Consider the following 27,260-nt stretch of genomic DNA (forward strand, 5'->3'; position numbering starts at 1 on the left):
GTAATTTCGATAAGTCAAAGAAAATACGAAAATTTTAACTAGACGAAAAAAACTGAAAAGTAAATAAACATAAAAAAACGATATGGAAACCGGCGGATATTTTCAAGCAATTTTGTGTAGTGGTGCAAGAGAGTCTCTCAATTTACATCAAAACTAATTACGCAGAATTTTTAGTAACAGTTCACAAAGCAGCTTTCGTCTGAAGGAGCCGACATGGAACAAGCGAGTGTTGGCAATGGATATGAAGCTTGCAGCGAGTTCAGTGGAGTTATACCACAGTGAGGAGAAACTATTTTCTGTGTCAACACCTCGGTTTTTCTGTTAAGTGTTGCAGTCATTAGTGTAAAAAGTTCCTCCGTGTCGTTTATAACGCCTTGTGACGGTCTCTTGTTGCAGAGTACGTGGCGCTGCAGCATCTGCAGGCGAAAGCTGCAGTCGCGTGCGGCGCCGCCCGTCATGACGCAGGAGTCCACGGACAGCCTGCTGGACGTTCCAGTGCTGGAGGCGCTCCAGCGCAGACACTCAGACGTCAAGATCGGCTCCGGCAGCTCGCTTACCGTCAGCGGAGGTCAGTACACGCTGCAGGCTGCCCGCTGACCACCTCCACATTAGAATCCTATGGCAGCCGCGAGGAAACGTAGTGAAAACTCACATTATTGATTCTACACATTGAAACACCATAAGGGGAGAATGCAGATTAACTTTAATTGAATGTTGGTACTTTGCAGAACTTGAGATTAATATTTAAGAAATGAAGACTTCTATGATGTTCTGCAAGTCTTATTGAATGTTGGTACTTTGCAGAACATGCGATTAATATTTAAGAAATGAAGACTTCTATGATGTTCTGCAAGCCTTATTTACGCTGTGCAACAAAATTAAAGGATTAGTTTTCGAAAAGCTCGTTATTGTGTGCTACTCTGACGCATAACTTTGAGATTTGACTCAAAGGTGCCTACAGCCTTCCTCTGCAACAAAGCAAAGGCGTGGTGCCCTGCGACGCCACCCTCGGGCTCACGTTTCAAAGAGTTCAAACAGCAAGGTGTTGACACATGAAGAAAAGAAAAAGAAGAAGACGAAAAAAGACCACGGATGAGAGGTTCATGTGGGCTGTAAGGTAGGTCAATGACGTCGCATTGCCACCACCTTTCAGAAACAATTCTACCCAATGCCGCCGTGGATGTGTCACAAGATGGGAAGGTCTTCACATCCACTCTTACCCACGTTTCACCCCTTCAATTAACTTGCCTGCAATGGAGGTCACAACCGCGACACCCAGTTGAAATCACGTGGCTTTCTTACGGGTGATCGAGGAAGCCATTTAAGATACATGCCGCTCAGAATCGATTTGAAAAGGCCTCATAGTGTGGCATAAAGGCCGTCAATGAAACCACCCCTTCCCTTGGAGCGTCGATTGTCACACATTTCTCTGTCGGAAACGGCAGTTCGCATTACGATGGCCAACAGAACGATGTTCTCGACGAACTTCAACACTGCTCTCAAGTCATGGGCAGTTCAAATAGTCGGAGGACAGGATGGGGCTACAACTCCACTGAATGAATGTAGTCTGGCTCCTTTGGAATGTTATGCTTCTGCTGTTTTTGCTATGGTACACAGGATGAAATATCTGGGGACGATTATAAACCATTCGACAAAATTCGAACATGATTGGATGGAGAGAAGCACATTTATTCTTTTCCATCCTGCATTTGTCGCGACCCCGTGTTCGTGATCACTAAGGGATGTAACATTAACATGAGCAGGAATAAAACGGCGAAGAGTCCCTCTAACAAGCACCAGTTCGGCAGCCACGTCGGTGTCACGCAAGCACCTTTCGTGAACACGTTACAAATGTAGCTATCAGAAATTTCGACACATATTCAGCCACAGGGTTGCTTCTAGCGCCTCAAGGTAGGCAAACCACACCTAAACGATGTCGAAGGGGTTCCCTAAACCATAGGCGCTAGAGCAGCCGCTAAGCTGAATGTTTGTCGAAGTTTCTAACAATTACGTGCTCAACAAACATGCGTGGGTGTTGCCGAACTGTGGAATCTTACAGGGGACCATTTGCAGTTTCATCCCCACCTATATAAATGTTGCATCCCTCCGTGATCACGCCACACGACGGAGCGAAAAAAGGATGAAAAAGCATAAAAACGCTCTTCTGCTTCGGACCTCGTACACATTTCTTCGAATGGTTTTGAAACGTCTCTAGTGATTCCACACTGTGTAGTAGTACAACATTCCAAAGGAGTCAGACTACGTTCAGTGGGGCTGTAGCCCCATCATGTCCGTCGAAAAGGGCTTAGGCGCCCAGGGGTTGGTAGAAGTGTCGAACATTGTCAAGAACAACGTTCTGTTGGACGCTGCGCTGCGAACTGTCGTTTTCGACACATAAATGTCTGGCAATCAACAGCCCAACGTAAGGGTAGATTTCATTGACGCCCTTTGTGCCACACCTTGACACCTATTCATCACCAGTCCTAGCAGCGGTGTGTCTGAAATATTCGTCTCGGCCATCAATAAGAAAACTGCACGATTTTAGCACTGGGTGTGCACAGTTCTGACGTCCACTGCAGAGGCAACAGAAGAAGGAGCAAAATGTTTTGAAGAAGTCTGTAACGACGTTGCCATCCTTTGACATGTCCACGACGTTGTTGGCCAGAATTTTGGTGAAATGTTATGCCAACGTGACACCACTAACCCACCTTACAGATCACATGAACTCTCTGTTTTTTTTTTTTTTTTTTTCCGACCAGCTGCTGTTTGAAGCGTCGCCGAGCCCGTGGGTGACGTCGCAGTTCGCCACGCTTTTGCACCATTACATGGAATGATGTACTGTAGGCACAGTTGTGAAAAAGTTAATCGTCGGAATGGAAGACAATTATGCCGTTTCGAAAAAGTGGTCCTTTAATTTTGTTGCGCAATGTATTTAATCACGAAGGGGTATTCGGATTCCTTGAACATCGTCAAATCTCACTGAAGGTAACAACCGCAAATAAAATGACTTGCGACTTCCAGAGATATGATCGCTTTTATTTGGCATTTTGCGCTCCTGCAATATACACCCACCACATTTTTCTGTAAAAATTCAAATCATAACAGATGTGTATATGATTTTGTCTGGGAATATTCACATGACTTACACAATTAATCTGTAAGGACTATAAACAGTTTACAACACATTATTCAAACTGGTTAAAATATTGATGGTACTAAACAAACACTGGTTTTTTGTCTTTTTTCACAAATACTATTATTAATGATACTGCAAAAACTAGGTTTCGGGTTATAATGCCTTTTTTAAGTTCATTACTGATTCCCATAGATGATAATAGGCAGATAAACATGATGATAAGGCAAAGATAGCCGACTCAAGTTCTTAATGTATCGATCCATGGCTTAACGTAAAATTACTTCAGTGACCATTTTTTAACAATTGCAAATCGAATTACACAATTCAGCAATTACACTAACCTGACGGAACTAACGATATTCATTGGCCAAGAACTTTTTACATGCCGATGGACTGAAACCCGAAGTTTTATTTCTATTCTGGAGGTGTAATATCATCTAAAAGAGGTGAGTAATTGAACTGGGTTTGCTTATTTAATAATAGGTCTGGGGATGCCTTCTAATTTCTAAAATGTCTAATTGGTTGAGTTTGGCCCCCTTTTCCAGACTTCTGAATCAGGCTTCTTCAGTCTCCAGCTTCTCTGGCTTTCTTTAAGCCTGTAGCAGATTGACCTCCCCGTCTGTCCAATGTAGCAAGACTGACGCTCACGGCATGTGATTTCATAAACCCTGCTTTTTGTGATGGCTGGTTGTTTGTCTTTTGCATTGAACAAGCCACTACCTATTGTCTGAGAAATAATAATAATAATGGCGTGTGACGGGGGCCTCCCGTCAGGTAGACCGCTCGCCTGGTGCAAGTCTTTCGATTTGACGCCAGTTCGGCGACTTGCGCGTCGATGGGGATGAAATGGCGATGATTAGGACAACACAACACCCAGTCCCTGTGCGGAGAAAATCTCCGACCTAACCGGGAATCGAACCCGGGCCCTTAGGATTGACGGTCCGTCGCGCTGACCATTTTTCCTGTTTTTTTTTCTTAATCTGTCCATGGTATGAAGTAAGACGTGTGACAATACGTTTTGTGAAGAATTACTTCACAACCTCAAATGACGTCTGGTTTTTCTGCAAATACTTGCATGTATTCCAAAAACAAATTACTAGTTCGAATTGTTGCTCAGAAATGATTGAATCTGAAAATCACTCCGTCTTCAGGCCACAAGTGGCCCATCGGGACCATCCGACCGCCGTGTCATCCTCAGCTGAGGATGCAGATAGGAGGGGCATGTGGTCAGCACACTGCTCTCCCAGTCGTTATGATGGTTTTCTTTGACCGGAGCTGCTACTGTTCGGTCGAGTCGCTCCTCAATTGGCATCACGACCATTCAGCTACCGGGGGCGGACATTGTCTGAGAAACATAGAAAGCCCGCATCTCGTGGTCGTGCGGTAGCGTTCTCGCTTCCCACGCCCGGGTTCCCGGGTTCGATTCCCGGCGGGGTCAGGGATTTTCTCTGCCTCGTGATGGCTGGGTGTTGTGTGCTGTCCTTAGGTTAGTTAGGTTTAAGTAGTTCTAAGTTCTAGGGGACTGATGACCATAGATGTTAAGTCCCATAGTGCTCAGAGCCATTTTTGAGAAACATAGAAAAACACAAAGAAACCATTTGCCTTCAAAATTTTACTTATCCTCCTCCATGTTTTCCCTGAAAAAGGTAATCTGCACCATTTCTTTTCCAGTTTGTCTCTGTTTCTCTTTGGGGACTCTAGGGACCTGGCTTGCTTCTTCATCTTATTACCTAGAATTTTATCAATGATGTCGGCGATAAATTCATTACTTTGGCAATTGTTTTTATTGTATTCCTGGTCAAAGTCTTCTTGGGACATAGGGTTAGAAAGGAGACGGTTGGTCATTTGGTGGAATTCTGCATGTTTACAGGCTGTAGGATGTGGGAGGAAGCCGTGATGAATGTGTAAGTGAAGAAGTCTTTTGGATAAATTTTAAATTTATGGTTACTGCCTTCCATCTTTAAGCTGCCCCCCCCTCCCCAACTCTCTGCTGACCTTTAGTTAGTGTGCCACTGGTTCATATTTTCCACAAATTTGTGGAGTTCTCTATTGGAGCCTTTCCACATACAAAGAATATCATCTACATATCTGTACCGATACACAACGTATTTTGCCAGTGGTTCTCCCTTAAGAAAATCAGTCTCCCACTTGTCCATGTACATTTCTGCTAGCAAGGGGGATAAAGGTGAGCCCATTGCAGTAACATTAGTAACAAAATTTGTGAAACAAGGCAAAAACAGTGTTTGTTTAATTAATTTACAAGGTTTCACAAAGAACCCGCAGTTGATCCAATTAAAATGACATTGATGGTAATCACGTCACACGTATTTAAGAAAATTGTTTCAAACATTCTGTCTAGGGTTATTCGGCAGACGTTTACCCGATGATTTTCCTGAAGTTTCGCCAGCACGAGTGGCTGGCATTGTCAAACCTTCAACCTCCATTGTTGATCGTAAGCTGGAGCCGAGCTCGCGGTTGCAGGTTCTCGTACATGGTGCGTCAACATCCAAGGGATTTTTCGCGTCCATTTCCGATCCTGTTCTCCTCTTGCTGCCTTCAACGCTCGTTCGCTGCCGCGCAGGAATTCAGGATCCGTTTACCTTGAAACTTTCTTCTTTCTTGTTGAAACTATTCTTGTCTTATATTAGCCGTTGTAAGAAGCAGAGGATTAAGATACAGAAAATATATGAGAATACTGAACGCGTATTTTAGTGTGTAAAGGGAGATGAAATTCAGGTAATATGGATGATTGCAACGCTATAGAAGAGGAAGGAGTTACTCCAGCTGCTTTAACATCATGGCGAGATAGAGGTTTTGAAGTCAGCTACTGGACTGTTAGGCATTCCCAGAAACAGATATGAACTCAGCTCACAATTTAGTAACGACGAAGAGAAGACTGAAGTTTGGAGGAATCGCCCGGACGAATAAGTGGGAAGAAAGTGGGACACTAAAGTACTGACGAATGATGAGACCCCTTTGAAGGTGGCTGAAGATGTGGCTACTCTGATTGGAATGCTTCAATAAGCAGTTCATTTGAAGACAAGTGGACCACAGAGTGGACAGACAAACATTGTTATGAGGTAGATAAGTGCGAAGAAACCTTGGACAACAGAAGAAATACTGCAACTGATCAACGAAAGAAGAAAGGAAAAACTGTTGAAAGTAAGAAAGGAATAGCTGAATGTAAATGACGCAGGACTGAAATAAACAGAAATTTCGGAGAAGCTAAACCGATGTGGTCTCAGAAAGAAATCGAAAAGCAATGCTCTTCGAAAGGAATAATTCAGAATATAGAAGAATCAAAACAACCATCAGAGAAATTAAAAGCTAAGCCATCAACATTAAAAACTGAATGAGAAATCCCCAGTTAAACGCAGACAAGCGGTCGGAGAGGTAGAAAGAGTTGATTGGAGACCTCTACGGTGAAAAGGATTTGTCAGATGACATGACTGAGGTAGAAACAGGAGTCGATATGGAAGACGTATGGAACCCATTATTAGAGTTTATTAGGGCCTTGGACGACTTGCGGTCAATTAAGGCAGAAGGGATAGATAACACTGCTTCTTAATTTCTGAAATCATTAGATGGAGTGGCAAACAAACGACTATTCAAGTTGATGTGTAGATGGTGAGGTACACTCAGACTTTCGGAAAAATATCATCAACACAAAAAAAATGGTTCAAATGGCTCTGAGAACTATGGGACTTAATATCTGTGGTCATCATTCCCCTAGAACTTAGAACTACTTAAGCCTAACGAACCTAAGGACATCACACACAGTCATGCCCGAGGCAGGATTCGAACCTGCGACCGTAGCGGTCACGCGGTTCCAGACTGAAGCGCCTAGAATCGCACGCCCACACCGCCCGGCTATCATCAACACAGTTCGGAAGATAGCAACGGCAAATATATGCGAGAACTATCGCACAGTCAGCTTAATAGCTCATACATCCGAGCTGCTGTCAAGAGTACTATACAGAGGAATGGAAAAGAAATTCAAGGAGTTGTTAAATGTCTGTCGCTTCGATAGGCACAAGAGATGCAGTCCTGACGTTGCGGTGGATAATAGAAGCAAGACTGAAACTAAATTAAGACAGGCGTTTCCTACGTTTTTTTGCCAATTCTAGATGAGTCTCATAGATCATAATGTTTAGGAGCTGTTTATTGGAATAGAGCATCTTAATTTCATGTAGTAACCAATATCGTTCTGCAAATGATTTCGACATTTGTGCCACTGTAGAACTGTTTTTAACCTTTACATTAATGTAACTTGGAATTAAATCGTTCATTTTGCATGTTTTGTTGAATTTTATATGCTGTATCATCTTATAGAGTCCCCAATATCAGGAACACTAGCAAACATTTTCATCAGTCACCTAGAAAATCAGATATTAGAAAAGATAACCACAAATGAAAGTTTCAAAATCATATATTGGTACAGATACGTGGATGACATTATTTGTCTGGTAGATGAGCCAAGTGAGAAAATAGATGAACTCCATTCAGAAATAAACAAAGCTCATCAGAACATAAAATTCACACTTGAAAAAGAAAAAGAACATAAAATAAATTTTCTTGACATTACAATTAAAAATTAAAATGGCAAACATACATTTAACATCTTTAGAAAACCCACAGCCACAGACACAATAATACATTCCACATCCAACCACCCCCACAGCCAGAAACTTGCAGCACTAAGACACATGTTACATAGATTAAACAGAACCCCACTCAGCAAAAACTATGAACAAGAAATGAGTACAATCATACAAATAGCTAGGAACAACGGGTATGACACACATGTGGTACACAGGCTCAATCAAAAAAAAAAAAAAAAAACATTTCCAGAATACAAAAGAACTCACAAGCTGAAAACTTACATACACACTCAACAAACACACACAATGACAACACCACACAGAAAAGAACCAGATGGTACACCATGACCTACACACATAAACTAACACACAGAGTTGCAAACATCCTAAAGAGACAGGGCTTCAAAATAGCATATAAGCCTGGGCAAACCCTTCAATCACACCTAAGGCAGCCAGCTACCAAGAGGGACAAATTCCAACAATCAGGAATATATAAACTTGAATGTCAAAGTTGTGATGCAGTATACATAGGCATGACATGCAGGAATTTTGAAACAAGATACAAAGAACATATCAGAAGTTGGAAGTATGAAACAAACCATTCCACATTTGCAGAACATTTAAAATACTACAACCATCATCCTACAAACATGGAACAAGAAATGAAAATAATGAGAATAAGCAACCATGACAAACATCTTATACAAACACAAGAAAACTTCCACATCCAGAAAGCCATAGCAGAATACAAACATGTGATAAATGAACAAACACACATCAGCACAGGCTCCCTACTACACTTAATAAAGGAAATGATAACATAAAACAAGAAAACTCTTCCCCACACCATCTGGACACACACACACACACACACACACACACACACACACATACAAAAAAAAAAGAAAAATTATACCACACAAAAATTCAGACACACACACACACACACAGCATAAAAAATATATATCACACCAAAACACATACACACACACACACACACACACACACACACACACACACACAGCACCAAAATAAATAAATAAATAAAAAATAAAAATAAAATTAATATCACACACACACACACACACACACACACACACACACACATTCACAAACACACAAACACATACACAAACGCACACACATTGGCAAAAACATTTGACAGTCGGCAACAGAAACCAAAACATTGCATTAAAACAAGCGTTCAGTGCATAGTGCTATGGAATGTGGAAAAAACCGCAAATTGGCGTTCATAAGAAGAAGAACAACACCAAAAATGTAACAGGATCGTAATACGTAAGAAATTGTCCACGCAACCTGTAAGTACAGTTCAAAACATTACTACTTAATAGGAAATAGCAACCACCAGAACTGTTTATAACCTATAGGCACAGTGACAAAAATGTAAATAAAATAGCTATCATATGTACATATTCCGGGCCACTGATCATGCCTTGCAGAAAATAAAGGCGAAACGCGTATGGCACTAAAATTGTGTTTTATTCAGTTGCTGTCAGACGGTCCATACGTAAAAATTATCAATATACCGTAATACATACAATTTCTTTTTCCTTTCCATCATGACAATACTAGACCACATACGAGAGCTACGGCGTCTCCAACAAGCCGACGCCTTGGGTTCACTGTCATCGATCATCCCCCTTACAGTCACGAGTTGGCTGCGTCCGATTTTCAACTCTTTCCAAAAGTTAAAGAACACTTTCGAGTACTTCCCTTTGATAATGATGAAGTGGTGCAAGTAGAAATACGATTGTAGCTCCGTCAAGAAAGTCAAACATTCTACAGTGGCGGTATCAACAATCTGATCTTTCTTTGGAGAAATTTGTTCGTCACCAGGGTGACTATGTTAAGAAATACGAGTAAATACGTAGACGTGAAAAATAAAGTTGTAGAATGTTAAAAAAAATTATTATTCAAAAATCTTTAAGGGTTTTCACATAAAAAATTCGGCATTACTTTTCGGCGCGCCTTCGCATGTTCTATTAGTTTCCGATTCAGTACGGATAAGATGTTCGTTGCATATTAGTGACTGGCACCCCTTTCCAAGATTGCTACATTGAGGAGGAGTCGCTTGTGTATCATTAACTACAGTCTCTACTGTTAGCAGGATACATCACTTCATTGGCTTCACCCTTGCTAATGTTCGGTCACTACGCATGTTTCAATTATCATCCTCATCATTTTAATTTTTTTTACATGATCAACAGAAATTTGTCGCATAAACGAAAGGTTCATCAGGATACAATCTGAAAGTTCGCAGGCGACAGCGAGATAAAGAACCAGCTATTTTTCACATGCTCCAATCTTGGGTGCAGTAAGAAGCAACATTAGTGTATGGTGGAGTAAATGGTTCAAATGGCTCTGAGCACTATGGGACTTAACTGCTGAGGTCATCAGTCCCCTAGAACTTAGAACTACTTAAACATAACTAACCTAAGGACATCACACACATCCATGCCCGAGGCAGGATTCTAACCTGCGACCGTAGCAGTCGCGCGGTTCTAGACTGTAGCGCCTAGAACCGTTCGGCCAAACCGGTCGGCCTATGGTGGAGTACAGTGTATCCTCGGCACAGTACTTAACAATTATTTTCGCTTTATGCGTATGGGTACAAGTGTTCATACAGATTTTTGAAGCAAAATTCGTCGAGTAAGACATTTAATACGACGCGCCTACTGTTAATTGGTTTCCAAAAATACAGAAATTTGTGTACATGTTGTCATTCTGCTGCAGAAAACAGGGAAGGAGAAAACACGAAAAGCCGGAAGGGCGTTAAATAGGGATTGTAAGGGTACTTCTGCTAGAATTTTGGCAATTCATTGCTGTATAATTAGAAAACACATTAATTCGTGCGCTCGTGTTGTAGTGGGACAAGGCAGCCGACGCCGTGAGGATGACCAGGCCGCGCTATGGCAGAGTAAACATGGAGGCCAGCCGGCAATGAGGGCGTCGTGTTCCGGTCTGTGACGTGGATTGATGACGCACACCGTCTGGCACAGGAGCCCAGAAATCGAATATTGACCGCAGGTGATGCCGAGCTTTGCATTAAAGAGGGCCATCCTCAAGACGCTCACCTCTGCAGGCGACTACTGCATCCCAACTGCAGCAAGATGCACTGTGACCTCGTAGTTGCTGCAACCCACACTCTATACACGAAGGAAAAAACCAACAACTTCCAGATATCCACTCCACATAACAAAAGGTGTTAAGCACACAGTTAGTAACACTTACTCGTGCTAACGCAGCGATAGATTTTAACATAGAACTGTGACACAAAGAGATGTGCGAGCAGCAGTTTTCTCATGACGTTGAGGTGATACGGGAAGGTGTCGTTGTTAGTGACTGTAGCAGTATGGAAGATGACTTGGACAGAATTTCTAGTTGTTGTAATGAATGGCAGCTTGCTCTAAATGGAAAAAAAACGTAATGTAGGTGAGGACGAAAAACAATCCTGTAGGGTTCTAATACAGCATTAGTACTGTTTTGCGAGATCCAGTCACACCGATTAAATATGTACGCGTAACGTTGCCAAGCGATATGAAATGGAATGAGCACAACAGTTGGTAGTAGCAAGGCGAATGTTCGATTTCGTTTCACTGAGGAACTTTTGGAAAAGGATACGGCGTATAGAACGATAGTGCGACATTCTTCAGAACTGCTCGAGTGTTCGGGATCCCCACCAGATCGCACTCAAGGAAAACAATGAAGCGATTCAGAGACGGGTTTCTAGATTTGTTACCGGTAGGTTTCAGCAGCTTTCAAGTATTATGGAGATGCTTCGAGAACTCAAATGGGAATCCAATGTAGGAGAGCCGACATTCTTTTTGGAAGGCACTATTGCGAAAATTGGGATAACCGGCATTTGAGGACGACTGCAGAACGATTCTACTGACGCCAAAGTACACATTGAGTATGGACCACAAAGATATAAGATGTGAGAAATTAGGGCTCGTTCGAATCTTTTAAACAGTCTCTTTCCTTCACTCTATCTGCGAGTGGAGCAGGAAATGCAAAGACTAGCAGTGGTACGTTGTACCCTCCACTATGCACCGTACCATAAATTTCGGAGGATGTAAGTAGATCTATATCTTTATGCTTCAAGTCTGCATATTTGTTTCTCAACATTGTCACAATGGCAACAAACACATTTATCCCAACAAGAGACCAGTTTGTTGGTACCGTCAATGTACAATATTCGACTTTCTTGACAGAGCCACAACGTCACCTCTGCATGCACTGCTTCATCAGTATCAAAGTGAAGTCTTTGAAGGTGTTCTTTAAGTTAGGGAATAGATGAAAATCGGACAGGGTCAAGTCGGGACTGTACGGGGGAAGATCATGACACTGAATCTAAAGCCACGGCTTGTTGCAGATGTCGCAGCGCTCGTGTTTTTTCTGGCAGTCATGCTGAAGCAGAAGGCGTGTCATACGTAGACGACTCTTCGAATTCTAAATTCGAGTACAGTATACTATATCTCACGCACAGACATACTTCGGAGCCCTCTAACGGTAGGGGACTGCAAAGATGTAGACATGAGGGATAAGGGTGCAAAATATTGTCGACGTTCGTTTTATTTTAAAAAATTTACAACTTTCACATGTAAAGGAGGAGAAATTACTATTCAGCACACCCTCCTTCAAGAATTCTGTGCCAAAAACTGCAAGTATTGAGTTTCAGCTACACTACTGGCCATTAAAATTGCTGCACCAAGAAGAAATGCAGATGATAAACGGGTATTCATTGGACAAATATATTATACTAGAATTGACATGTGATTACATTTTCACGCAATTTGGGTGCATAGATCCTGAGAAATCAGTACCCAGAACAACCACCTCTGGCCCTAATAACGGCCTTGATACGCCTGGGCATTGAATCAAACAGAACTTGGATGGCGCGTACAGGTACAGCTGCACATGCAGCTTCAACACGATATCACAGTTCATCGAGAGTAGTGACTCGCGTATTGTGACGAGCCAGTTGCTCGGCCACCATTGACCAGATGTTTTCAGTTGGTGAAAGATCTGAAGAATGTGCTGGCCAGGGCAGCAGTCGAACATTTTCTGTATCCAGAAAGGCCCGTACAGGACCTGCAACATGCAGTCGAGCATTATCCTGCTGAAATGTAGGGTTTCGCAGGGATCGACTGAAGGGTAGAGCCACGGGTCGTAACACATCTGAAATGTTACGTCCACTGTTCAAAGTGCCGTCAATGCGAACAAGAGGTGACCGAGATGTATAACCAATGGCACCCCATACCATTACTCCGGGTGATACGCGTCTATAGCGATGACAAATACACGCTTCCAATGTGCGTTCACCGCGATGTCGCCAAACACGGATGTGACCATCATGATGCTGTAAGCAGAACCTGGATTCATCCGAAAAAATGACGTTGAGTACATCATCGCAGGAGCTCCTGTCTGTGATGCAGCGTCAAGCGTAACCGCAGCCATGGTCACCGAGCTGATAGTCCATGCTGCTGCAAATGTCGTCGGACTGTTCGTGCTGATGGTTGTTGTCTTGCAAACGTCCCCATATGTTGACTCAGGGATTGAGACGTGGCTGCACGATCCGTTCCAGCCATGCGTATAAGATGCCTGTCATCTCAACTTCTAGTGATTCGAGGCCGTTGGGATGCAGCACGGCGTTCCGTATTACCCTCCTGAACCCACCGATTCCATATTCTCCTAACATTCATTGGATCTCGACCAACGCGGGCAGCAATGTCACGATACCATAAACTGCAATCGCGATAGGCTACAATCCGACCTTTATCAAAGTCGGAAACGTGATGGTACGCATTTCTCGTCCTTACACGAGGCATCACAACAACGTTTCACAAGGCAACGCCGGTCGTCTGCTGTTTGTGTATGAGAAATCGGTTGGAAACTTTCCTCATGTCAACACCGGCGCCAACCCTCTGTGAATGCTCTGAGAAGCTAATCATTTACATATCACAGCATCTTCTTCCTGTCGGTTAAATATGGTGTCTGTAGCACGTCATCTTCGTGGTGTTGCAATTTTAATGGCCAGTAGTGTAGATTTCTTGTTGTCCGTACTACGTCTTTCACAATAACGCTTGCGTCACCGGCAATTTTTTTTTTCAGTCATCCGTCACGCTTAGTGGCAGATCATCGACATAAATCAAGAAAAACTACCGACTGATACCAATTCATAGCTACCATTTTCAGCCATAGACCAGTATGCAATAACCTACCACGAAAAGAAAATTATCGCGTAAGCAAATTACTTAGCTGAACTGCAGCTATCCAAGTGCTCACTCTAACTTCTTACGTCATAGTCCTGAATTCATTCGCATTGACTCCAGTATAAAAACAGTCTCAGTTGAGTAATTATTTAATAGCAATTACTCGTTTCACCCTTTTGGGGCGTCATCAGATTGCGTTAAAATAGCTGGATATGTAACCCATCCGTCATAAAGCCACCTGAAACGGAAAATCGGTGTAACAGTAACTGTACATGTAATTCATCTGTCATAAACACATAAGAGGCCATGTCACAAAGTCTTTGCCCCATTTCTTTTAGCCAAATTACGGCTGTAAATACGAAGTCAACATATTCATTCCCAGCGTTGGAGCATTCTTGATTCGTGCCGGCCTTATCTGCCGGTAGCTCTGCCGTAAGGCCATGCTGTCACTTGTTAAAGTGCTTCACACGTCCACGCGCCTTAGAACAACGAAGTGTGATAGTTTTCTGCTGAGCAAGAGACGAAAGCCCATAAAGATCTACAGGGAAGTGGAGCCCACAAATGGGGAAAACTGTCTTACTTTGAGACCTTTGAGGTGGTGGTATCAAGAGTTCGACAAAGCCGTGAAGGCTTGCTTGTATGACAATGACCGGTCGGAGAAGCCGCGTTCTTCGCGTGGATACAATGATGAAAGCAGATCGGCGTGTGCTCATACGGCCATTACCCGGGAGCTTGGGGTATCATACTGGAGTGTTTATGACATTGTTCACTGGTCCTTACGGTACCGGAAGGTTTCATATCTGTGCATGCCTAAGCAGTTGGATGCCATGATGAAATGCAAGCGAATGATGTCTTGCCGCGCAGGGTAGCCGCGCGGTCTGGCGATCCCCCTGTCGGAGGTTCGAGTCCTCCTTCGGGCATGGGTGTGTGTGTTGTCCTTAGCGTAAATTAGTTTAAGTTAGAGCAAGTAGTGTGTAAGCCTATGGACCGATCACCTCAGCAGTTTTGTCTCTTAAGAACTTACCACTTAGAAGCTTAGAAGAATGATGTCTTCAATGAATCGTCTGGAATGGTACTCGAAGGAGGGTGAACGTTTTTTGGGCCGTATTGTTACTGGCGATGCTGGCGATGAAGCGTGGATACTGCATTTCACACAGGAATCCGAGCAGCAGAGCACTGTGTGGAAACATCCGGGTTCGCCCGTGACAAAAAAAATAAATAAATAAATAAAATGAAATAAAATAAAATAACATAAAATAAAATAAAATAAAAAATTAAAAAAAATAAAAAATCTTTTCAGCAACATCTGTTGGGAAAGTGATGTTAATGGCCTTATGGGGTAGCTGTGGATCGCTCCTGCTGGATCTCATACCACAAGGTGTAACCACCAATGCCGGTAGTTATTGTTCCACACTTCTGAGGGCTGCTATCAGTCGAAGGAGCCGAGGGATTCTCCACGTGGACAATCTGATTCTGCTCCACGACATTGTGAGACCCCATGTGGAAATCAGAACTGCCGACAAGCTCCGTGCATTTGACTGGGAGGTTCTGGACCACCCATCTTATAGTATAGGCTTCACCGCCAGTGATTTCCACGTTTTCGGATGGCTGAAGTTCCTGGCGGGACAGTGATCCACAAGTAACGATGAAGCCAAGACAGCAACTCGACGGTGGTTCCATAATGAGCTGGACGAATTCTACCGCAAGACATCACAAATTTAGTGCTCCGATGGAACAGATCTGTGCTCGGGTGTGGGGGCTATGTGGAAAAGTAGTGTAAGGTACTTAGAATAGGACGTATATTTGTCATTACCTGTGTGTGCCTTACTTTGGCTAGTAAAAAGTACAGGTAAAGACTTTCTGATTCACCCTCGTATAAAATGCAAGATGGACCGTGAACACACCAGCGGTCTTCGCCATAGCAGTACAAAATAGCACCAAGCTTACAAATTCACGCGCTGTGAGCCGCAGTGAGAGCCGCATCTGAATCGACAGCAAACCAACAGCGACCACTGTAGTTCATGTACTGGTACCGACCTTGCAACGGATGGTTCAAATGGTGCAAATGGCTCTGAGCACTATGCGACTTAACTTCTGAGGTCATCAGTCGCCTAGAACTTAGAACTAATTAAACCTAACTAACCTCACGACATCACATACATCCATGCCCGAGGCAGGATTCGAACCTGCGACCGTAGCGGTCGCTCGGCTCCGGACTGTAGTGCCTAGAACCGCACGGCCACTCCAGCCGGCTGCAACGGAAGATGAAGAGGTAGGAAATTATATGAGGATATTGAACCGATAATTCAGTACGGAAAGGGAGATGAAAATCGAATGGTCATGGGGGACTGGAATGCAGTTGTAGGGGAAGGAGTAGAACAAAGGCTTACGGGAGAACATGCTCTTGGTTCTAGGAGTGAGAGGAGAAAGATTAATTGAGTTCTACAATAAATTTCAGCTAGTATAGCAAGAACTCTGTACAAGAAACACAAGAGGAGGGAACACTTCAGTTAGATTACGTAATGGTGAGAGATTCTTAAATCAGATATTAGATTGTAAGGCGTACCCAGATCGCAATTAGATGTGATAAAGAGTAGGCTGAAATTTAAGCAAAGAAGTGGGATACGGTAGTACTAAGCAATGAAGAGGTACACTTGAAGTTCTCTGTGTCTATAGATACTTCAATAATGAGTAGCTCAGTAGGCAGTTCAGTTGAAGAGGAATGGGCATCTCTAAAAAGAGCAATCACAAAAGTTGGAAAGACAACCGTCCGTACAAAAAAGAGTAACTGCGAAGAAACCATTGGTAACAGATGAAATAATTCAGCTCATCGATGAAAGTAGGAAGTACAAAAATGTTCAGAGAAATTCAGGAATACAAACATACGAGTCCCTAAGGAATGAAATAGATATGAAGTGCAGGGAATCTAAGGCGAAATGGCTGCATGAAAAATGTGAACAAATCGCAAACTAAATGATTGACTCAGCATATAAGAAAGTCAAAACAATCTTCGCTGAAACTAAAAGTAAAGGCGGATCATTAAGAATACAATGGGTTTGCCACCGTTAAATGTGGCGGAGAGAGCGGATAGGTGGAAAAAATACATTGAAGACCTCTATGAGGGGGAGGACTTGTCTCATGACATGATAGAAGAAGAAACGCGAGTCGATACAGATGAGACAAGGGATCTAGTATTAGAATCAGGATTTTAAAAAGCTCTGGACAACTTAAACTCAAATATAGCAGAAAGCATAGATAATATTTCATCAATGTTTCTAAAATCATTGGGGGAAGTGGCAAAAAAATCGACTATTCACATTGGTGTGTAGAATTTATGCTTTTAGTGATAGACCATTCGACGTTCGGAAAAATGTCATGCACACAATTCCGAAGATTGCAAAAACCGAGGAGCATTATTGTACGACCCGCTGGACACCTCATGCATCCTAGTTTTTGATATGGGACAACTTAACGGAAGAATGGGAAACAGAATTCAGGGTATATTAGATGTCCATCAGTTTTCCTTTAGAAAAGAAAAAGACACCAGAGACGCAATGCTGGCGATGCGGATGATAATGGAAGCAAGATTAAGTAAAAAAATACACGTTCATAGGATTTGTCGACCTGGTAACAGCGTTCGACTATGTAAAATGCTTAAAGACTTTCGAAATCTTGAGAAAAATAGGGTAAAGCTATAGGGGAAACAGGCGATATGCAATATATAAAACTAAGAGTTATTGATAAGAGTGGAACACCAAATACGAAGTGATCAGATTAAAAAGGGTGTAAGACAGGGATGTAGCCTTTCGCCCCTACTGTTCAGTATGTACATCGAAGAAGAAATGACGGAAATAAAGGAAAGGTTTAAGAGTAGAATTCAAATTCAGCGTGACAAGGTATTAATGATACGATTCTTTGATGACATTGCTGTCCTCAGTGAAAGTGAAGAAGAATTACGGGATCTGCTAAATAAAATAAACAAACTAATGAGTACAAAACATGGACTGAGATTAAATGCAAGAAAAAGAAAGTAATGAGAAGTAGGAGAAATGAGAACAGTGAGGAACTAAACAACAGGATTGGGGATCACGAAGTAGATGAAGTTACGGAATTCTGCCACCTAGGCAGCAAAATAATCCTTGACGGACGGAGCAAGGAGAACATCAAAAGCAGACTAGCATGTATCAAAAAGGGCATTGCTGGGCAAAAAACACAGAATTTAATTCGAGGGATAAATTTCTGAGAATTACATCTTGAGCACAACGTTGTATGGTTGTGAGACATGAACTGAGGGAAAACCAGAACAGAAGAGAATCAAAGCATTTGAGATGTGGTGCTACTGAAGAATGTTGAAAATTAGGTGGACTGATGAGGTAAGGAACGAGGAGGTTCTCGGCAGAATCAGTGAGAACAGGAATATAAGAAAAACACTGACAAGAAGAAGGAACAGGATGGTAGGCCATTAGTTAAGATGTCTGAGAATAACTTTCATGGTATTAGAGGGATCTCTAGAGAGTAAAAACTGTAGAGGAGGACCCAGATTGGGAGACATCCAGCAAATAAGTGAGTACGTAGGTCAGAAGTGCTACTCCGAGATGAGATTGGCACAGGAGGTGAAATCGTGACGGGACATTTCAAACTAATCAGAAGACTGATTAAAAAAACGAGCAGCACACGGCATACTGTCCGTTTTCGTGCACACGAATATTGGCAGCAATATTTATTCTGTGTACGCCAAACGGAAAGTGTACTGTGTGCTGCTCACACCGCGTTTATTTTGTAAGCATGACGCAGTTTTGTAGTGATTCGGCTGAATTTGCTGGTGTGCTCAAAGTCCACCTTCCATTTCATATGGTTTTATACCTGATGGATTGCATATCCAGTTACTGTTAAGTCAGTTTTCCTGTGTATGTGGCCTTATATCTGATGGTTTACGTGTACAGCTATTTTTACACAATCTAATGATACCCCAAAAGGGTGAAACGCGTCACTGATATTAAATAATTTCGTAACCAAGACCTTTTTATTTTGCACTGTCAAGGGGGAATGAAATATGTTTCTCATTCACGTTGCTTCCATTTCGCTAACTTACTAAAACCATACTACACACACAGAATTTTCATTAATCGTATTCAGTGGTCTGCAGACAGAACACCCTGCGTTTTGCAGTCAGTGCTCGTAAAAGAAATCTGGGTTCGTATAACTAATTGGTTGTTGGGACAATTATATCCTAACTGGATCTCAGATGACACAATGCCTTTACTTTGCTGTATTCTGTGGACTTGCTTACGGTTCAGCCATACAGTGTGTTAGAGGTATAAGTGTAGATATTTTTATCGGTGACTGGACACGGTGTACTGAACGACATTACATCAGTATTTACTAATAATTATTGCTATCAGGAGTAGTATGTTTTTACGTTGGTTAGTACCTCCAAGTGCTACTGGCTAGCGCAAGCCGGTAGTACTTATTTTCCACTAGCCAGCAGGTCAAGTATTGAAGTGTGGACGCAGAATGGTAAGTCCTTAATGACAGTCACAATACACTTAGTTATGTAGTTACGACCGAGCGGAAAACATCAGGTAATTTATTATGTGGCGTTTTTGCGTGAAGACTGTTAGACGCAGTGAAAAAGCAACTAATGGACGGAATTAGGTGCATATTAAGGTGCCAATGATCACAATATCTGCGCTTATGTCCCCAATACCTTATATTACAGCGTTACACATTTAAAAGCTATTTGAGAGTAACGGTACGAGATCTTACTGTCTCTTTCTCTTCCTGTATAACTTTATTTATGTCAAGATGTGTATCGAGTTCTTGCCAATTTTCAGTTGGCATAATACAATCCTTTCTTAATCATTATTTAGTCGACGCCGTCTGAAATTGCTGCTGCCCTGAGCAAAATAACAATTCTTCAAGTACTATATCTTCACGTCTAATTTAGAGTTAAGTGCACTTACTTTTATTCAGTATATTCTAACCCTCTGTTACGCATTTGTAGCCAATAAACAGACAGGCGAAGTAGTAGCAGTGTGCATCCCTGTACTCCTACAAGCGGAGCGCTGCCACAGGCAAGACATCTGTATGCGTCAATGCTTTGCGTAACACAACTAAACAGTGGCTGGCATTTCTGTTTGCCAATACTTCGCGCACAGTATTACTTTGATAATATTTAGGCACAGTGCTATTGTATTAATCCACGAATGGTCACGATGAACCGGTGGTCCCTGTAATCCATCTAATTAATTTTATAGAAGAAGTATAAAGATGAATTACATTTTAAACTATGTCATGGTATCTTTTAAAGCCGCATGACGTAGAGAGACAAAATTGCTCTGGAGGTTTTCATTTTTAGTCCAGTTCTATACTACAAAAGTTGTGACGTCCTCACAATTTTCTTATACCGTTTCATTACTCATATTCTTGTAGGAATAGCCGCCTAATAATAAGTCTATGCGTACTACCAATTGGATATAAGGTGTGTGTACTTTGTTTCTTCTACCTTGGGCACTAACTATAAAACCCCACTGCAGTCCACGTCTAGTCCTTCCTGCAGCTGGTTGCGCAATGGGACGAAGAGAAATGGCACTTTTACCCAAAGACAATAATTACGCTGAAGTAAACGCGTTTTGTGTTGGTCCCTTGGGCAAGTCGAGTACATAACTAAAAACCTATATATCTATAGCTTAGTCTTACTTTATGGCGAGCTGCTGGTGGCGCGTCGTCATACATTTTCTAATGTCCGTTATTGACAACAGGTTCTTCTTTAACAATGGGCGGCTGTTAATAATATTCGGCCACAGAAAACTCTTCATTTAACAATTATTCACATATACCTTGTCTATGCGCAGATATATGGTCTCCCACATCTGCACAATGCGTTGTTATGCTTATGACACCATTTCGAAGGCGATCGCCATCATGCATTAGTGCTCCCAACCTTCCGTCCGTACTTCAGCACACAAGAATAGTAACTCTCTCTTTCCACTCTCTCCCTGATATTGTGCCTGCGCTCAGCGATATTATTGTCAACATGGACACTGATTACATTACGGAATTCCTTGATTTCGCCAGATTTTCATCTATAACATTTTTACAGTGCTATTTTTCAATATTTTTCCATAGTCGTATTACAATTTGAACAGTGAGGGCTGCAACAATTAATCAAATATTGTGTGTGTTGGGACGGAAGTGCAGATATTTCTGTTCATGACTGAGGATTATGTACTGAATAACATTACATGAATATTTACTTCATTTGCACAATAATAATTATAGCTATTCTGAGTAATATATTTTATTTTGGTTAGTACCTACAAGCAGGAGCAGGCGTGGCACAAGTGCGTTGTCCACTTCGCGAGTCCACTTCGCGGCACAGTTACGACCGTGCAGAAAACATCTGGTAGTATATTATGTGGCGTATTTTCGGGAAGACTGTTAAACGTACAGTAAAAACCTAAAACACTAAAGTGGGCACATACTGAGCTACCAATGACCAAAATATCTGTACCTATACCAATAACAGCTTCTATATGCACAATAAGTTACTTTTAGGACTGAAGAATTTATTAAATGAGAAAGGTACTGAATTGCTGCGCTTAAACTGAGCCATCATGTGGGCTGACAGATGCCTATAAAGAAAGACATGTTTCTAGTGGTGCAAAGAGGTATCGAAACAGATGCACGGACGTTCGATAAGTAACGCAATACTTTTCTTTTCGGCCAGCTTCGGTTGAAAAGATGCCGACCTTGTGAAACATAGTGGAATTTTCCGGCTTCAGCCCCTATAGTTTATTAAGTTCAGATAGGTAGCGGCGCTGTAGTAACCTGTAAAATGGCGTATGTGCGGTCCAAGCACACAGCTTTCATCAAGTTTCTTTTGGCGGAATGTCAGAGCATCACGGATGTTCATTAGGGCTTAAAGAATAAGGATAGAGACCTGGAAGTGAAGAAAGGAATGGTGCGTCGTTGGGCGAGGTGTCTTTCATCATCTCAATAATGTTCCGCATGCTGGCCGGCCGCTCACACTGTCAGGAAATTGAAGAAATGACTTCACCGCATTAGTCGCCACAGAAACACAAACGAACTTCTTCTCTGTGACAAGGCAAGTCCGCGAGAAGCGCTCACCAAACTTCATTCGACTGTTCTTCCTCATCCATCACCGAGCGAGGTAGCGCAGCGTTTAGCTCACTGGACTCGTATTCCGAACGACGACGGTTCAAACCCGCGTCCTGTCATCCTGATTTAGGTTTACCGCGGTTCCCCTAAATCTCTTCAGGGAATTTCCGGGATGGTTCCTTTGAAAGGGTACGGCCGACTTCCTTCCCCATCCTTCCCTAATCCGAAGGGACCGATGACGTCGCTGTTTGGTCCCCTATCCCAAATCAACATACCAACCAACCACATCCATCCTACAGCCAGGATCTCGCACCTAGCGACTTCCATTTCTTTTCCCTAATAAAGGATGCTCTTCGTGGGAAACAGCACGTGGATGATGGAGAGGCTGTTGATGCAGCAAGGCATCGGCTCTGAGGTCGAAGCATTAGAGTGGTGCCTTGCGATCATATAAGCCCTCCGAGTAAGGCAGTGTAACGCCATCGCACTGAACGGATATTATGTTGACAAATAGGGTTTTGTAACCAAATGAGTGAGGAATAATATGATGGATTGGAATACACAGTGAACCTAGCTACTTTCATAAAAAAAGGTGTTGTAATACTTATTGAACACTCTCGGACATTCGTGTTTATTAAGGGGGGTAGGACGTCAAACGGTCCAAATTGGAGCAGGAGAGGCACCACAGGACATTTTAATTCCCAGTGCCTATACTTTTACAAATAAATTCATAAAGCTTTGTCAGCACTACCAGGAAGGATGCAACATTCACACTCATAACAGTGGAAGTTCAAAAACAGAACAAAATAATTTTTTTTAGATATGAAATTTCATCATTTTTTCACTTACTGTTGGCTGCATTTGTTGCTATAGGTACATTTTTCTTCACAAGTAAGAGAGATACTTTGATGAATTTTGCACAGCATACAAACTATACTTACAGGCGTATGAAACTCTAGAATTTTCCAAATCTATTAAAAACTTCGGTAAAAATTTAGATAATTAACTACAAAATTTGATTTTTTTTCTAAACATAAAGTTTAAAACGTTACAGCTCATTCATTTTTTCATAATTTAAATAGATTCTACAGTTTCAGACACCTGTAAGTATGGTTTGGATGCTGTACAAAATTCATCGAACAGTATCTGTTACTTATGAAGAAAAGTGTACCTATAGCAACAAATGCAGCCAATAGTAAATGAAAAAATGATGAAATTTCAAATGTAAAAAAATTTATTTTGTTATGTTTTTGAACTTCCGCTGCTATGACTGTGAATCCTGAATCCCTCATGGTCATGCTGACAAAGTTTTATGAATTTACTTGTAAAAGTATAGACAGTGGAAATTAAAATGTCCTGTGGTGCCTCTCCTGCTCTAAGTCGACCCGTTTGACGTCCTACCCCCCTTAAAGTTATTACATATTTACAGTAGGCAAGTAGTTCCCTTCTACCCTGTGGATTGTATAGGACAAGTGGGTATGAGCTCGCGACTGGTTCGCAGGTGGCGGCAGCGGGCTGGCGCCGCCGCGGTCCCCGGAGCTGCGCCGCCACTCCGACGTGTCGCCCGCGTCGCTCAAGGAGCTGGAGAAGGTGGCGGGCGAGCGGCGCGAGGAGCTGCGCTGGGAGCGAGAGCTGGAGTGGCGCCAGCACCGCGTGGGCGGCGGGCCGCCCCCGCAGCCCGGCGGCCAGCCGGGACACTCACCGCAGGTCGAGCGCCGGCCCTTCCCCTCGCCCGCCAAGCAGGTCGGGTCAGGTCAGTACCCTTCCACCACCACCACCACTGAAACACTGACTTGGTCCCATTCACCTCAAGTTGTACGACGGGTATGTGTAGAGTTTTAATTGGCATCCGGAAAAAAACTAGTTTTTTATTTGTTTGTCAACATTAAAGTCTTCACGCCACAGTACCGTACCAAACCTCCACAGGAGCCTAAACAATAGCACGGCAGATCTTCGCTTTACCATTGCACTGCCTCGTTTTGTTTCGGATCCTCCAGAGGCTTGCTACGGTACTGTGGCATGGAAGATTTCACTGTGCATTACTAGTAAAGATACATACCCATAATCGAACAAAAAATTAATTACGTAACTTTATTTTTGCTGGGTAGTAATTAAAACTTTTTGAGCCACATGCCCAGATTTGCTCGTCGCCAGATTTTACATTCTGGCATGCACACAGTTTGTTACACATACAGTGTGTTCCATTTATCTTGATTACACCAAATACTTTTTTCTTCATGTTACGCAAGATGGTTCAAGTGAAAAATTGTTAAGGCTTTCGTGGCCACTTGTTGACAAACTGCCTATTGGCTTCTGTCTCGGGTTCTTCGGCCGACGTTCATCTAATGATTTTTCTGACGTTTCACCAGCACGAGTGGCTGGCGTTGTCAAAGCTTCACCCCCCATTGCCGGTGGTGAACTGGAGCCGAGCTCGCGGGCGCAGACTATATGTACCTGGCGCGCCAACGTCCGAGGGCTTCTCCGCGGTCATTTCCGGTGCGGTTCTCCTCTTGCTACCTGCGACGGTCGTTCGCTGCAGTACGGGAAGCCAGGATCCGTTTACCTTAAGGCTTTCCTCTTTCTTGTTCAGACTATTCGCGTGTTTTTGTATTTCTATAGCTTCTCTGAACAAGCGCGTGTGATAATGCTTCTCTACAGCCAGAACTTCCGTGTCGGCGAATTTTATTACGTGGTCGGTCTCATTCAGTGCGTGCTCTGCCACGGCCAATTTCTCCACATGCCCCAACGTGCAATGTCGCTTATGCTCTTTGATCCTGGTGTTGATGGATCGTCCAGTCATCAACACCAGGATCAAAGAGCATAAGCGACAAACATGTCCAGTCAGGGCTCCAGCGGGGTGGAGTCCGCCGATAGTGTCTCCAGGTTTCCAAGTGATGGCGAAAGAGAGAGACCGTTGTCACCCCGTGGCAGACGGCATGCAGCTTCTTTTATGAGGCGCCACGGTCGACAGCGCCAACGGCAGAGGCGTACGCGACAGTTTAGATGCATCGTAACTATGGGGACTTATGCGTTTGCACACTCCAGAAGCAAAATTTAAAAAAAAAAAAATCAAGCAAATGTTGTTTAGCTACTGTGAGTATATGAACCACTGTGATTCCCTTTCATGTAACTTCGTTCATTACGACGATATGTACGGCAGAACATCTTCTTTAAATAGCACTCTTCTGTTTTCTTTAATTCAGTAATCGACTTTTTTCCTCAAGACCTGTTCAGAAATGTATCACCCCGTACCACTCAAGTAAACATGATGTTATTAAAAACGCAACACAGAAAAGATTTCAGCTACCCTGCACTAGACGACATAATAAGCAATGCAGCTGACTGCACTTGCATGTGCCTAAGAGTTCTTAATACAATGCGGGAGTTTCGGCATAACTTTCGAGGGAAAGTGTACAGCTAGTTACCTACACATATAACCACCATTATATATACTACTGAAAAGGGTGTCATACAATAAAGTTTAATTCATATACCACACACAGAGAGGAAAATACCCAAGAAAGATTGAATGAGGTAAAAGAAAGATGGTAAATTGTAATAAAATACGATCGGCTGCGCAGCCGGTCAAACTAAATCACTTGGTTATGCCGAATTCAATTAATATGCAACACGAATAAATCGCAAGTGCTAAAAAAGTAATTCACAACCTAAAAATTGCGTATTGCCGACAATACAGCTTGTGACAAATATGTACGGCCAAAATTTCAGGCAACGTTCCTCACACGTAGAAAAGAAAATTCGTTGTATGGAAGCACGTCCGGAAACACTTCATTTGCATGTTAGTACTCAGTTTCCACAACCCTTCAACACATTAATCGTGGGAAACACACACGAAAAGGACGTATGAACACAGTATGGATCACATCCCTGCATTAAATATTCAGATTGTTCTCCGTTAGTAAGGATACATGGATCAACCTGCCGTCTCATTGAATTCCTGACTCGCTGATGTATCCCTGAAGAGAAGCATATTGTTTCACAGCCATCCACAATATGGGCACGAAGAATCTGTGGATCTTGTACCGGCATTCCAAGCACAATAGCTTTGAAGTATCCCCCACAAATAGACAAATAATATTCTAATGGATTCAGATACGGAATGCATGAAGGCTGTGGGCTGGTCCATCTCTACCTATTGGTTTGTCACTGCATCTGTTAGACGTCTACGAAAGTTAACACTGAAATGAGGAGGAGCTCCATCGTGCATGAAATACATCTTTCGTCGTACTCGCAAATGCAGTTATTCTGGCAGCAAATGTACAGTATTCTCTAGGAAAGCGTCGTACGTTACACCGTTAGGCACGGGTGGAACAACGCGAGTCCCTAAGAAAAGAACACCAACAACGCCAGCCCAAACGTTGACATAAAACCTTTATCAGTGACTTTATTATACAATATCGTGAGAATTCCCGACAGTGCATAGTAAAGAATATGAGGGGACCCAAAATTGAACCTTGAGGGATTCCATCCATAATTTCTCCCTTTTCACCAATAGTTTTTCTACTTCCAGGATTGATTTAATTATTTAGCAGAACCTTTTGCACTCTATTAAATATGATTGAAAGCAGTTGTGTTTCCCATGATTAATGTGATCATGAAGACAAATACAAAATGAGCTTCAACATGGAAAAACCGTTTCTGGACCCGTGTCCATATAATACATTTTCTTTTTCTATCAGGAACGTGTCGTGGAAGTTTGGCCATACCAGTCTGCCACATTCTGAATATCCTGACAATTTTTTCTGGAAACTTTTGCGACACGCGAGTTGCAGCCACATGTACATTACAGGCCACTGTTGCCCAGAAATACCGAGTGATCAAAAAAATCAGTATAAGTTTCGAAACTGAATACATGACTGAATAATGTAGATAGAGAGGTAGAAATTGCCACGCACGCTTGGAATGACATGGGGTTTTATTAGAACCAAAAAAATACAAAAGTTCAAAAAATGTCCGACAGATGGCGCTTCACCTGATCAGAACAGCAATAATTACCATAACAAAGTAAGAGAAAGCAAAGATGATGTTCTTTACAGGAAATGCTCAATATGTCCACCATTATTCCTCGACAACAGCTGTTGTCGAGGAATAATGTTGTGAACAACACTGTAAAGCATGTCCGGAGTTATGGCGAGGCATTGGCGTCGGATG

The 27,260-nt window shown here is 42.5% G+C and overlaps 1 protein-coding gene across 1 annotated transcript in view; it reads left to right on the plus strand.

Annotated features, from left to right (window-relative positions):
- Nucleotides 1-213: 213 nt before the first annotated feature.
- LOC126252362 (uncharacterized) overlaps nucleotides 214-27,260 on the plus strand; it is a 168,582-nt gene continuing 141,535 nt past the window's right edge. Inside the window, exons 1-3 of the mRNA XM_049953254.1 lie at nucleotides 214-267; nucleotides 397-568; nucleotides 23,590-23,912. Coding sequence (XP_049809211.1) covers nucleotides 214-267; nucleotides 397-568; nucleotides 23,590-23,912 — 549 coding nt within the window. The remainder of the gene's footprint in view (nucleotides 268-396; nucleotides 569-23,589; nucleotides 23,913-27,260) is intronic.

The sequence above is a fragment of the Schistocerca nitens genome, chromosome 4 (assembly GCF_023898315.1).
Source record: "Schistocerca nitens isolate TAMUIC-IGC-003100 chromosome 4, iqSchNite1.1, whole genome shotgun sequence".
Classification (NCBI taxonomy): Eukaryota; Metazoa; Arthropoda; class Insecta; order Orthoptera; family Acrididae; genus Schistocerca; species Schistocerca nitens.